At 46.8% G+C, this 13,906-nt stretch overlaps 1 protein-coding gene across 1 annotated transcript in view; it reads right to left on the bottom strand.

The window, feature by feature from the left end:
- Positions 1 to 20: 20 nt before the first annotated feature.
- Positions 21 to 13,906, bottom strand: part of KIAA1522 (KIAA1522 ortholog) — a 55,675-nt gene continuing 41,789 nt past the window's right edge. The window contains exons 2-7 of the mRNA XM_030217715.1: positions 9,450 to 9,605; positions 7,157 to 7,212; positions 6,284 to 6,398; positions 5,310 to 5,423; positions 1,532 to 4,972; positions 21 to 1,101 (exon numbers count right to left, since the gene is read on the bottom strand). Coding sequence (XP_030073575.1) covers positions 1,070 to 1,101; positions 1,532 to 4,972; positions 5,310 to 5,423; positions 6,284 to 6,398; positions 7,157 to 7,212; positions 9,450 to 9,605 — 3,914 coding nt within the window. The 3' untranslated portion in view covers positions 21 to 1,069. The remainder of the gene's footprint in view (positions 1,102 to 1,531; positions 4,973 to 5,309; positions 5,424 to 6,283; positions 6,399 to 7,156; positions 7,213 to 9,449; positions 9,606 to 13,906) is intronic.

Genomic DNA, 13,906 nt, shown 5'->3' with positions numbered 1-13,906 from the left:
TAATTAGTCCTGCAGCAGAATCAAGGTGATAACCAGCTTTATTTACAGGTAGACGTCTTACACTTTGAAACAAAGACTGTGCATTAAATTCTATTTGCTTCCCAACTTGACAAAGATAAAGCGTTTTTATATTCATGATAAATAAAGCTATAACAAGCTTTAATTTGGTCACTGGATCAACTCTGATTTGCCTAAGTGCTGTACAAAGACTGAGCCACAGGCTGCCTTCCTGTGCGCTGCATACATAAACACCCACAGCACCTTGTGCTCAGCCATAGAGGATCTGGATTCCACACTTAGGGGTTCCCTGTAACTTGTAATTATCTTCCAGTTCAAGTGACCTGCAGAAGCAACATGAAGGTGGCCTGATCCAACACCAATGGAGTGGGGACACCTGCCACCATGCAAAGGCCAGGTCTAAGGAGACAGACTGAGCCATCGTCTAGCCCTTTGAAATCCCATATGTCCACCACATCCTCCTGAGCCTGTTACCAACTGCCACTGCATCTGATTGTTTATTAATAGTGAATTCCATGGAGGCTTCCCTAACTCTCATCATGCTGGATCAATTTGCCTACCAGGAGACAGTGGATTTATAAGATGGATAAGAAAGCAGAGGTTTCTTTTAAAAGTGCTTAGAAAGGTTTCTGCTGTGTGATTACAGGCTTATCTCCCAAACATATTACAATATTTAACCAAAACTAAAGCAAATAGAAAACAGAATATTGTATTGGCCATCCAGCATGACAAACCTTGCAACGTTCTCTACTGGACTGAGAGCAAAGCATGGCCTTGCCTGTAAAGATCCTGTCTCACCAGCAGAGGGCCCCCTGCGATGCAGAGAACAGCCGGCATCTCCAACTGGACCTTCTGTTTTAAAGTTTAAAAATAAAAAATCCTCCAATATGAACGTGAAACCCAAAACACCAAAGCTGCATAAATGTTCTGGCCACAAGAGAGGCTAAGGCTGCTTCATTCCTTGAAGTGAGTCTTTAGGTCTCTGCTCTTCTGGAAGCTGCTCAGGGCTCCCTGAGTTACGTTTAGCCGATGGACACGGGAGCGTTGCACCTCAGTGCCCTGCATCTTCCACCTTCTGCTTCTCTGTGAAGGAGACAGAAGATCCTATTAGCTACCAAATTTCCTGTGAGGTAAGCCATTAGGCACTGCAAAGCTGCATCTGCAGGGGCTCTTTCCAGAACTGGTGCCCTGCCTCTGCTTCACTGCCATCTAAATAGCACTGATCTGAATGAGGGAGGCAAAGCAGCAGCAAAGGAATATCCCTGCAGGCAGAAAGCCACGTTCGCCTCTACAGACTAATAGAATCACCTTGATGCATATAAATTAACAAAATCACAAGACTTCCGCTTATCGCTGGGGGGGGGGGGGGGGAGCAGGAGATGCCTGCTCCTGTAGGAAAGCGCTACAAGTGTTGACCAACAGCCCCTAAAGACAGGCATTCACTTAACAACTAAAATCTGTGAGCCTCCACATACCCAGACAGCGTTACCTGTCTCTATCCTATTGGTCTTACCTTGTGCAGGGTGAGACTGGGGCAGAGGCTCCTGGCCTGCCAGTTGCGTCGCTCTACCATTCTCGACCATTGTGTCTGTGTAGACAGAACAGCCCTGGGGAGTCCTGGCTTCTTCCTGTGATGAAGGTTTGGTTTTAGCATCAGGCACAAAGAGGTCTGGCTGTGGCTGTGAACTGGAAGGAGACCAGGGCTGCCCCTGTGAAGGCTTCCGGGCTACAGGAGGCGGGACCTTGCTGGGTTTTCTTTGCACTTGTGGTTTGCCGGCACTGGCTTGCTGTTTTATTACTGGAGTCGCAGTCCGAGGGCCAGAATAAGACATCAGCTCAGCCACTAAGTTTTTCTTTAAGTCTGCATGTGCTTCAGGCGCTGAAGAAGATTCGATAACAATCTTTTTGGGACTCTTGGCAAAGATGAAGCTGGCTGTGGAGGCAGGGGATTTATGAATAGGAGAGGTCTGGCCATCTTTAATCTCAACAGACTCTGAACTGGAAATCGTGTGGCCCAAAACAGTCAGTGAGGCCTCAGAGGCCTTTTCAGATGGAGTTACTGGAGGCCCCTGTGTCTCCTTGGGAGAAAAGGTGGATGCTTTCAGGCTGACAGCATCAGGTGGTGGAGTAGAAGGCACTGTGTCTTTGGCAGGAGGGGATCTCAGTGATAGTGACTTCCGGATGGGTTTCTGAGGGACAGAATGACCTGATTTCATGTCACCATTTTCCACAGGTCTGGTTTGGTCTGTTAGCTGCCTGTTGGTTTCCAAGTGGACAGAGCGCAGTCGTACCATCTGTAGCAGTGATGGGGTGACGAGGGGTAAACTGGCATCCTCCTTCTGTACTGGGTTTCTTTTGCCTTGACATACAGCCTCTGTTTTAGAGTTTGTGCCAGAAATGCTTTCTGTCTTTTGACAGCTTTGATGTAGCTCAGCATTAGCTGGGGAAGACACAGCTACATGGACAACAGAAGCATCTGGCTCTTCAGACGTGAGTGGAGGTGTTATGGTGGTTGGATCAACTGGAGAAGCTTCAGTAGGTAGCGGTACCACCAAGGCACTGGGAAGAGGTTTTCGGGTGACAGACACAGGGCTTGAGGTTGGCACCAGCGAGGGCTTTGATTGCACTGCTTGACCCATTTCACTTTGTATATATGATGAATTTGATGGTGTCTGTTGATGAATTCTGGATGACACTTTGGCAGAGAAAGACAAGGATGTCCCAGTACTATGACTTACTGCTGCTGAACTGAATGTCCCAGTAGACTGTAATGGCGCTACAGCTGCAGACTCCTGAGGAACAGCTGAAAGAAGTGAAGTGGTGGCTTCTGACTGTATGGGGGGAGGTGGGGGAAGTGCTGAGAAATCAACATCATCTGGGGGAGGGAAGTCTGCCATAGACAGGTCTGGCTCACACAGGGCCAGAGGCGGGGGTGGTGGTGGTAGTGGCCACAAAGGGTCTGACGCAGCTGTTGAGAGCCCAGAAGAAGAGACCAAGTCATTTGTAGGAGAGTCTATATTTTTCACAGGCTGTGGCGGGGGAGGATGGTGAGAAGGTGGAGGGGATGGAGGAGGGGAGTTACTAACCCTCATCAGTGCAGAAGGCTCCTCGCCAGCTTTGCTAGAATTAGGTTGGTGCAAAATGGAAATGGTATGAGCTGGAACAGTAGAACTGGCAGCAGAGGCGGGAATGGGAATGCTAGGACTGGGATTAACACAGATGGAAGCAGCAGAGGCAGGTAGAGCAAGAATTTTATGCCTAGGTTTGGAAGGTGGAGGACAAAGGGGAGCTGGCACTTTTGGATGGGGTGGAATTACAAACCTTGCTAACAGCTCTGCCTTAGAGGAACTGACTGTGGAGGTGCTTCCGCTAGGGACGGGTGCTGCACTGACTGGGGAGATGCTCTGTGCTTTGGTTGTGGTTGTTGCTGCTTCCTGAGGAACTGAATCAGAGGTAGAGGAAGATAAGGATGTCAGAGATGAGGACACAGAAACATCAGTAGATCTCAGAGACCCTAACCTTGCGGGCTTTACAGGTTGGGACTTTCTGTTGAGGGGGGAGGAAGGGTAGTTGATCAGTCCTTTGGTTGGGAGAGTAGGTGTGCCACTTTGGCTGGAGTAGCCACTAGAGGGCGACATTGTGCGCTCTGACCTGCCTGGAGAGTTGTCTGTCTGTTCTGAAGCAGCACTAGAGGAAAGTTGTGCATCCTTCGCAGTTATCTCATTTCTTTGCCTGAGAAGACGAGCAGAGATAGGACTGCTTGTACTTTGGTTGTTTCCCAAAGTTTGGACAGCAGCAGAATACCCCTGGCTTTTTTCTTTTAGTGAGCCTGGCAAGAAAACCTCTTCACCTTCAACGGGGCTATGATTCTCCTGCCATTGAACCCATGGATCACCACCTTTCCCAGTGGCAGTAGTATTGAACTTATGCTGCTCTGGCTGGGGAGGTAACCCCAGCTCCTTCTGCTTCTGTAGCGAATAGCTCCTCTTGGGAGGAGCTGGAGGCTTCTTGGATTTGCGCAAGGAAACACTGCGGATGGAGGACCTATCACTAGTGATACTCATTGTATCAGAGCTGTCCACTGTGCTGCTGACACTGTAGGCAGGAGATACCCTCCCTCTTGTCTCTGAAGGCACAACCGGAAGCCCTAGACTGTTCGGGGTAACACAACCATTAACTCTGGAGTTTACAGAGCTGGAAAGGCTGACCTGGTCTGCTGCAGGTTCAGGGACCCTGCTATCCTTGGGCCCTGTTTGGCCAATGACAATGGCTCCAGACCCTCCCTGAGAAGAGATTGTGGAGGTGTTGGACATAATGGTTTCTGTGGATTGGGAGTGACTCCAGGTCTCACTGGAAGAGGAATGTTGATGACTGTAGCAGTGGCGCAGTGAAGCGGGGCTTGCTGTAGACAGGCTACACCGACTTAGTGTCCTAACACTATTCCTGCTCAGAGCAATGACGTCTACCAGTGGTGGCAAGATTGCATTAGGAATAATCTTTGACATGTATGTACCCTGAGGAGAGATGGACATTACAGGGCTCATTAACTCACTGTGGCCAGTGTTGGTGGTCATGCCAGGCACTGCCAATGATTTTGGCCTAGCGAGTGGAGACAGCTTTAGACTGGTCTTTCTGCCTAGGAATGTGTCATCATAGTACACCTTCTCAATGTGCTGCTGGAGAGTGCTGTCTGAGTCCATATCTTTTGTCGCAGAGCTGGCCTCCAGAGTTCGAAGAGAAATGCGAGTACCTTCTTCCTTGGGAGTCCCAACTGACTGCATATCCCCATTGATGGTTGGAATGTAAACCACTTCTGGATTCAACTTCCCATTACTATTCACCAGGAGGGCTGGCTTAGATGCCCCTTTCCTGCATGTTAACTCATCCTTCAGTCCCCCATCTCTTGGAAACAAATCCATGACCCCTAGGCGGGAAGCTCGGTTCTTAGATAAGCCTGGAAGAAACAAAGAGGTGGATACTGTTATTGTTTAGGGTCAGAAGTTCATCCAGGTCTCCTCAACCACCAGGTTGCTAAGATCCATAATATTGACACTGCCTCTACTTTGCAATCCCTCCTACTCACCCCCATTACATCCCCAATATCATGTCTGCGCAGTCCCCCAACTTTCATAGCTGCTGCCCCTCTCCCCGATAATCCCTCAATACCAGCTCCGCTCATAAACCCAAACTCCCCTCTTGTTTCTTACGAGGGCCAGTCCTACCATTGAGCAACTGAGGTTATTTTTTTGTTTGTTTTTTTTGTAAGCAGGCCTATAGCCCCTGCTTCTTACCCAGCTCCTTCTGAATGTGCTGAGGGACTCCAGCCACCGTTGTCCTCCTCTCCTTTCTCTTCTTCCCTGGCTTCACTGAAGGTTTGGCGGCATCATGAGGTCTGAAGGTGGAGCCTGTTTCAAAACCAAAGAATGACATTTATTCCCAGAAATAAATAAACAGATCATAGGTGTCCGAGACAAAACCATGTTTCTGTATTGCATTTGTTACACGCCTAAGGAACTTGGGGCCCAAACACCTGCCCTGGGAGGTCGGGAAGCCTGGGACCACAGTAAATGGGTCAGTTCCCTATAGTACTGCCAGAAGCAGAGAATAAAGAGAGCACTTTTCAGACTGATCAAATTGGCTCATTAATGAGTGAACTGGCTAGATCAAAGAGTTTGAAAAGGACCCTGCCTGGACTCAGACGATTTTTGCTGTTCAAGAGTGTACATTTTAGGCATATAGATACAGATACCCCCAGGTCCAAACTACAGAGGGAGAGTTGCCATGCAAGTTTTAGGTAATAGTTAAAGAAAAAATGAGCCTGATATGAAAATTTGCTACATAGATTTTTTTTTGTTTATTTTTAATCTTGCCAGTGAGTGTCTTAAGAAGTATTGTTCCCTTGAAGACAAGACTTGGATGAAATCTTTTTTTTTTCGCAGAGGGGAGTGCATCTTAGTTTCAGAACTGAAGGCAGGTAGCCACTGTACATTCTTTACATGGTAAAATTATGTATCATACCTGATAATTTTCTTTCCATTAATCATAGCAGATCAATCCATAGTATGTTCTCTATCTCCACCTGCTGGTAGATGGACACAACCCACCAGTCTATGGATTGATCTGCTTGATGAAATGGAATGACAAAGGCGGAGACCTGCAGCAAATGTTCAGCCTGGCAGTATCCATTTTACGTGTGTGAGACTTAGCGCCTGTAAACAACGCTTGCACCCTCCCTCCTACTCATTATTGTGCTGTAAGCTGATACCTATCCGTTGGATCATCTCGGATCGGACTGAAAGCACATCATCTGAGGCTGTATCTGTGGTGCAGGATTGGGCTCTGCTACGGAAAGAGTCACTGTCTGCCAAGAACATATCAGACTGCGGGAAAGAAGACAGAGAGTGAATGAGAGCGGTTCAGTTTCTCTAGATCCTAGATTCTCTCTCATCCATATACACACACACATGCAGGCGAAATGTTAGATAAATACGTTCAGTCCTAATCCGCATCCCCATTACTTAAAACTACCCCGTGATTAATGCATAGTAGGTGAATTAAACATATGCACTTTTTGTGTTCTTTTTATAAATCCCCATATCTCAGCTGGTTCCCATTTACCTGTAATAACCCCTTTCATATCATCTCAGCTGTGTACTGGGCCCCCAGGCAGAAAGGGCCATTGGGCTGCTGCTGCTGCACCCCCTCCTTTGTTTCCAGCACCCCCCTGCACACTACTGTCCCCCCTCCCCTACCTTTCAGAGTTCTGGTAGTCTAGTCACCTCTTCGGGGGGGGGGGGGGCAGGAAAGAATCCCACTCTTCCTGCCCACCGCCGATTCTTCTGAATGGCTGTCGAGACATCCTATGGCAGTCTCATGAGTCTCGGCAGCTATTTTGAAAAGACAGCAGTGCTGGACAGAGGACCACAGCGGGCACGAAAGAGTGGGGGTTCTTTCCTGCCCCCGAAGAGGCCACTAGACCACCAGAGCCCTACAAAGTAGGCTTGGGGGGGGGGGGGGGCTGTAGTGTGCAGAGGGGGGGGGGAAGAGAGGCACTGGGCTCCCCCAGACTCTGTGGCTTTGCCCGGTTATGGTCAGTCCATCCCTAACTGTGCCGCAGGGACACACACAGATCACTCACTTGCAGGCTGTCATTGTCTGCCGGCTCTGGTCCATGTCTGTTCTGCTTTTGCTTTTCTGCAAGACAAAGAGCAGTGAGAGCCTGGGAGTTGGTTTCAAGGAGTTTATTGCATTCTGCAAGCGTGCTGAGAGAGAAGTGGTGTTACTGCTTAAGACATGAATCAAGACCAACCACCAGAGACTTGCATGCTTCTCCATTCTGTGCTCTGACTTCAATGACAATTGTACATTTTATTTCTTTAATGTAAGCTCTATGAATTGCTTCTAGCTGTAGTGATAGTAACATTCACGTGGCTGAAATAATTTTTATACACACAAACACAATTATTTTACATTTTCAAACCTCCCTTCCCTGGAGCGAATGCCTGAGAGATTCAGGGCACACGGCCAGCACCTTCATGGTACAAAGTGGCCAGCAGGGGTCGCCACAATAGCAGCTACCATCTTCCAGTAACCAATGGCCCTGATCCAGCCCTTTATCCAGCTCACAGAAAACTCCACCAATCACGGCATAGAGTGTCTGTGTCATGCTGTGTGTCTGAAGTAGCTCTTGAAATTATACAACACAACACGCTTAGGATCAGTCGAAGGAAAGAGAAATGCTGAGCAGGAATGAATGTGATTTTTATCTTTTCTTGCACCTTAGGTTTTGATAGAAATGGGAATGGAGGCATGGCTGAAGGCTGCATTGCCCATCTCACATACATGTCTACAGCTTTAGAGCATCAGTGGCCCTCGGCAGGATGAGCTACAGGTCCTTGCTGCTGCATCCATCCAAGAGTATCCAACAGCCGTCACAGCTCTGAATTACAAACGACATCTTCAGTTCATAGCTGTAGATGTTCTAGGGGACAAAGCTGAACTTATTTTTGCATGCTCCAGGCTGTCCCTCCCATTGCAGGTCTGAAAGACCAAGTTCAGCCCACATGGCGGACCTGCAGCTGCGTTTCTGTTACTCCTGTTCAAAGATTTGCCACTGTATCGCAGCTGTAGATAAATATCTACTCTTCTTTGACTCTTCTCTCTCCTTCTCTGCTCATATCCAGCAGACCGCCAAGACCTGTCGTTTCTTTCTTTACAACATCCGTAAAATCCGCCCCTTTCTTTCCGAGCACTCTACCAAAACCCTCATCCACACCCTTGTCACCTCTTGTTTAGACTACTGCAATCTGCTTCTTGCTGGCCTCCCACTTAGTCACCTCTCCCCTCTCCAGTCGGTTCAAAACTCTGCTGCCCGTCTCATCTTCCGCCAGGGTCGCTTTACTCATACTACCCCTCTCCTCAAGACCCTTCACTGGCTCCCTATCCGTTTTCGCATCCTGTTCAAACTTCTTCTACTAACCTATAAATGTATTCACTCTGCTGCTCCCCAGTATCTCTCCACACTCGTCCTTCCCTACACCCCTTCCCGTGCACTCCACTCCATGGATAAATCCTTCTTATCTGTTCCCTTCTCCACTACTGCCAACTCCAGACTTCGCGCCTTCGGTCTCGCTGCACCCTACGCCTGGAATAAACTTCCTGAGCCCCTACGTCTTGCCCCATCCTTGGCCACCTTTAAATCGAGACTGAAAGCCCACCTCTTTAACATTGCTTTTGACTCGTAACCACTTGTCACCACTCGCCTCCACCTACCCTCCTCTCCTCCTTCCCGTTCACATTAATTGATTTGATTTGCTTACTTTATTTATTTTTTGTCTACTAGATTGTAAGCTCTTTGAGCAGGGACTGTCTTTCTTCTATGTTTGTGCAGCGCTGCGTATGCCTTGTAGCGCTATAGAAATGCTAAATAGTAGTAGTACTTTTTCGAGTCAGTGTGTCCCTTTAGGCTGGTGCCCTGCAATGCCCATGTGTGTTGAGAACCAGTTCACTTAGAATTGCCCTGAATGGTTCCTGCTATGCATCTGAAGTTGTTTACAGCTCCGAGACCCTGAGGTAATTCATTAACAAGCCCAGTTATGTCCCAGGAACTCAAACCTGGGGAAGCCAAGACCCAGCTGTGACCAAGGAGCTCAGAGAGCTGAGGCTCCCCTACAGCTTAGGCATTCAGATTTGATCTATTGACTTTATATACTGCTTGCCAAAGTCAAGGTTCTAGGCAATTTACAATTTTAGCAGTTATACAATACAGTGCAAAAAGCAGTAGTTAGCATAGATCTGGCTCACATCTCAGTAAGCAAAATATTAGTATATATCCAGACCACCACAGCTTTTCTCAGCTATTCCCAAATTAGATATACGGCTTAACTCAATTGGAATAAACTTCCATGTGGAGCATCGGAGGTCACACTTACCTTGGTGCTGCAAAGACTTGAGGCCTTGTTGTGCTTGAATGTGGATCTCCTCCAAGTGTGGCAGATGGACACTAGGGAAGAAGACATTGTCCTGCTGGCCATTATTAGCCTTGTACTGGACACTTAGCTTCTGGTCATCCTCGGGGTTAGTGCCAACTGCAATCAGAGAGGAAGGTGGAAAAAAAACAGTCAGTTCTCGTGGAAATAGAGAATGTGAGTGATAGCATTGCAGGTCCATTAGAATCATCTGCCTGTCAGAATCACAAGGTTAACAGGACAATTGTGATGGTCCAGGACAGAGAGAAAATGGGTGGAAAGTGCCTTTATATATTTCAAGAATTATTTCTAACACCAATGCCAAAGACTTAGAAATTGTTGGATATGTGGGAAGCTCCTCACCGAATCCTTATTTTTCTCTCTGTCCCCCATTCCAGTTTACAAGGGAGTCCTTATTACTAAATCTGCTTCGATTACAAAATTTAGAGAAAGGGGATTGGGTCAGCCTGTGGCATAGGGAATCCCCCTCATCCTTCAGTGCTGTTCAGCGCTTGGGCTTCAAGAGTGAGGGCGAAGGGCTCTTGATATTTTAATGACTCCTGCTGGCTAACAAGTGGAACAGCAAAGGTCCACTGAGTCACACAAAGCACGTGATTGGAGAAGGAGGCAGAGAAGAGAGTGGCATTAAAGGGGACAGCACTTTTTCCTTTTTAAACAAAACAAATATCTGTTCAGTCTCCTGAAACCTTCTTTCCTTCTGTGATACAATATTTGCGTATGGTTAAACCAGATTACTTACTGGAGACAAGGCTAAACCCAGAACTGGTTCCATGTGTCTGTCCCTCAGATCATGAATTTAAGGTGGCCCCTGTTATATGGATCCCAGCCAAGTACTAAGCAAATCTGTCCTTTATTCTTCCCAAATGAGAGCCCTCCTCCCCCTCGCATTTTCTTTCTGCCTTGTTCTACACTAGGCCTTCTCTCCTTCTCCAGCACTCTGATGATGTTCTGCTGGGAGAAGCCTCTCTGCAGATGAGTCACCAGCAGAGGACCAAGAGCGACATCAATTTCCCTGTTGAACTGAACACAAAAATGTGGTCTTCAAAACCTGCAGTGTGACCCAAGAATCCATATTCATGTACATCCTGGGCCTCGAATTTTCCCACCACCTCAGAAGCTGAGAAAATGCTTCAGTGCGCTGACCAAAGTGGACATGGGCTGATGCTCAGAACTATGCTATGATAATGGAAAATACTGCTGAACAGCACAGAAAACTAGTGTTAACAGCATGCAAATTAAATGCATGCAGCGCAATGGACATGCGTACAAGAGTTTTCTGGTAAGCAATATCCATTCAAACCCAAAGTTCAGGCACACATCAGTGCTGTTCTTCTGCTCCTTAAATATAAGCTTTTCATATCTTTTTTTCACTTAAAACAGGTGCCAATGTGTGCTTCCACTTTTGGTTTTGTTCAGACTCCCACACATTGGTTCCTCACCACTGGTGCCCAGAGGCTTTCACGAGCTTCCTTCCTCTTTCAAATAAAATCAAAACCGGCAGATTTTATGTTCAAATCAATATGAAAGCAAGCACTGGAGGAGTGGCCTAATTGTTAATGCAATGCCTTGCGGACCTGGTAAACTGGGTTCAATTCTCGCTGCTGCATAACGGTAGGGTTACCATATTTGCGGAGATAAAAAAAGAGACCAAAGAAAATAAAAATGGTCACTACCTTTGGTAAAGAAATATTTAATCATAGCCTTTAGTTAATGAACATACATCAAACAGTGACTTACTTACAAAACTTCAGGATTTGAGTTTGACTGAGTCTGAGCCTAAGCGTACTTATCAGAAGACTGCGTATCCCTCAACAACTTTGTCTGGCTTCTGGGATATCTTTGCATGACATATGCTTAAAGTTGTGCAGCTCAAACAAAATTCCTGTGACAGATTCAACCAGCAGGGAAACAGATCAACAATACCTTTCCCTCTTTTTAGTACCCTCATTGACTAATAGGCCACAGATGGGGTCTCTCATTATGTGGGTAGGTATGTTGGTCATAGCACATAAAAGAAAAAAAAAAGGAGATTTCCCTAAAAATTAAAAATCATGCAGGACATATCTGAAGAAGTCCAAAAAGAGGACATATGGTAACCCTACCTAACAGTCAACAGTGGGTTGAGATCCTGGGGAACCAGTTCAATTCCCTCTGCAGCTCTGTGTGACCCTGGGTAAGTCATTTAGCCCTCCATTGCCCCGGGTACAATATAATACTAGATTGTGAGCCCATTGGGACAGTATCGGAAAAAGAAAATTGTAGGTACAGGTGGTATATAAGTACTTAAATAAAATAAAAATTAAAAGAACAGTAAAGAATTGGAGCAGAGAAGATTGCAGAAAAATATGAGAGAAACTCCACCCTAATCCCACCCGGAACAATAGGAAACAAACCATAAACTGTGCAAAACAACTTAGGATGATTAATTGAGCAAGCAACTTCACATTCTCGGAGTCAGTGTTTTGCTAGAAGCACTCCCAGATTCTCTGGAATCGGTAACCCTGGGGAGACGTCATATCCTGGATACCAAGCCAGCCAGAGAAGCAAAATCACCCGCCGAGCCATCAACCCCGCTTGAGCCAGGAATCCAGAATGTCCAGATAAAGCAGGTTTCTCCAGGTCACATTGGCCAAAGAGTATCTCAGGAACACTGCACGGGGGTGGGGGTGGGGGGATACTTCTAGAGAACAGTCAGAAAATCATTGAGGGACCACCAAGAAGTCAGAACTACAGGGCACAACCAAAACATATGACCTATTGTAACAACTGGCCTGGAGCATTTAGGCCAGGTGTCCCAGGGAAAAGTATAGACGCAGAAGAAACTTGTGTAATGTTGCTCCCACAGCTGGATTTTGGGAGTGACAGAAGAGATTGCAAACAAGCAAGCACCCAAACTAGATTCATCAAGCTCAGCTGCCCAATCTGCATTCCACAAGGAGGCCAAATGTGTAAAGTTAAAGTCAGGTGTAGTGTCCAGAAGATACTTATAGTGAAACAACAAAGGAAGAAGTTGCTGTGAGCCCAGCATACAAGCAGTGAACAATGTTTCTCACACATCCTCACAGAGTTGTTCCCATGGCAAACTACACACATAGTGTTGACGCTGTAGATAAGCAAATTGATCCCACACTGGGAACTGATATTGTGCTTGCAACTATGTCTGCGAATGGTCAGTTTGAGCGCATTAAAGAGGTAATGAAGGTCACGTGATGTCGTGCTGAGAGAGCAGACGCAAGTGGGAAGAGCTCCCGGCTCGGATCACCAAAACTCACCCTTCTAAAACATTCTGTGGGAACCAAAAGCTGGGCTTGCAAGGCACAACCCCTTCTGAAACATACACAGAAACAGTGAAGTTGTTTGCCCGCATTTATGACTAAAAGAACGGCTCGCAGGGAGAAGGAGAAGCTAGCGAGGTGCGACTCCAAGATGGCGGCGGGAGGCCCCTCCTCGGTCAGCTCTGCATGGGTGTCTGAAATTGTCACGGAGGTAAAACAAGCCATCAGTCTACATGGGCAGTATGGGGTGGTGAGAGGCAAAAGTGGCCAGGTATGAAGCTATGTCTTCTCCAGTGCCACAGACGACAGAGGGTGGAGGCATCAGCAGGGTGTATGAAGGGGAGAGGAAGTAAGACCCGGGGCCTGTTCCCACTGCTATCTTCTGCCAGCATGGGTTAGGAAAGTTTGGTGCTCTAGGCCAGTGGTTCTCAAACCTGTCCTGGGGGACCACAAGCCAGTTGGGTTTTCAGGATATCCTTAATGAATATGCATGAGAGAGATCTGCATATAATGGAGGTGACAGACATGAAAACCTCTCATATGGATATTAATTTGGGATATCCTGAAAACCTAACTGGGCTGGTGGTCTCCTAAGACAGGTTTGCAAACCACTGACTCTAGGCAACCACCTAGTTCATGTAATGGAATAACCAGCTCTGTCTGTAAAAAAAAAAAAAAACAGTATGGCAATGGTGACCTCTCGCAAAGGCAAAGCAGTAGACCGAGTTTAAAAGTTACTTCATGACTCAGAAAGGTGTAAGATGGCCCTTGAAGACCTCATTTTGCTGAGCCTGATCCAGTTGCTGCTCACGTAAATTCTGAATTTAGTATCCATCCCATTCACAGAACTATGGTGTTGTCCTGCTCTGGCCATAGCAAATATCCCAAGTCCTTGCAGTCTCTCAGTGGGGTCACTGCCTTCAACTGGACAAGAATGAACTTCACTCTTTTGGTTACACTTTTTTTTAATACTCAAGAGCTTCCTTCTGCAGTTCAGAGGGCATAAATTAACATTTATCTATAGACCGTCTTAAACAAAAGAGCCCATGATAAAGAGAAAAACCAATAGTACAACCAATAAAACCCCACCTCGGCAAAAACACCAATAGCAGAGTCAGAGTCAAA

Source organism: Microcaecilia unicolor, chromosome 11 (assembly GCF_901765095.1).
Source record: "Microcaecilia unicolor chromosome 11, aMicUni1.1, whole genome shotgun sequence".
Taxonomy (NCBI): Eukaryota; Metazoa; Chordata; class Amphibia; order Gymnophiona; family Siphonopidae; genus Microcaecilia; species Microcaecilia unicolor.
Note: the sequence above shows the minus strand (reverse complement) of the source record. Positions and strands in the feature narration are given on the sequence as shown.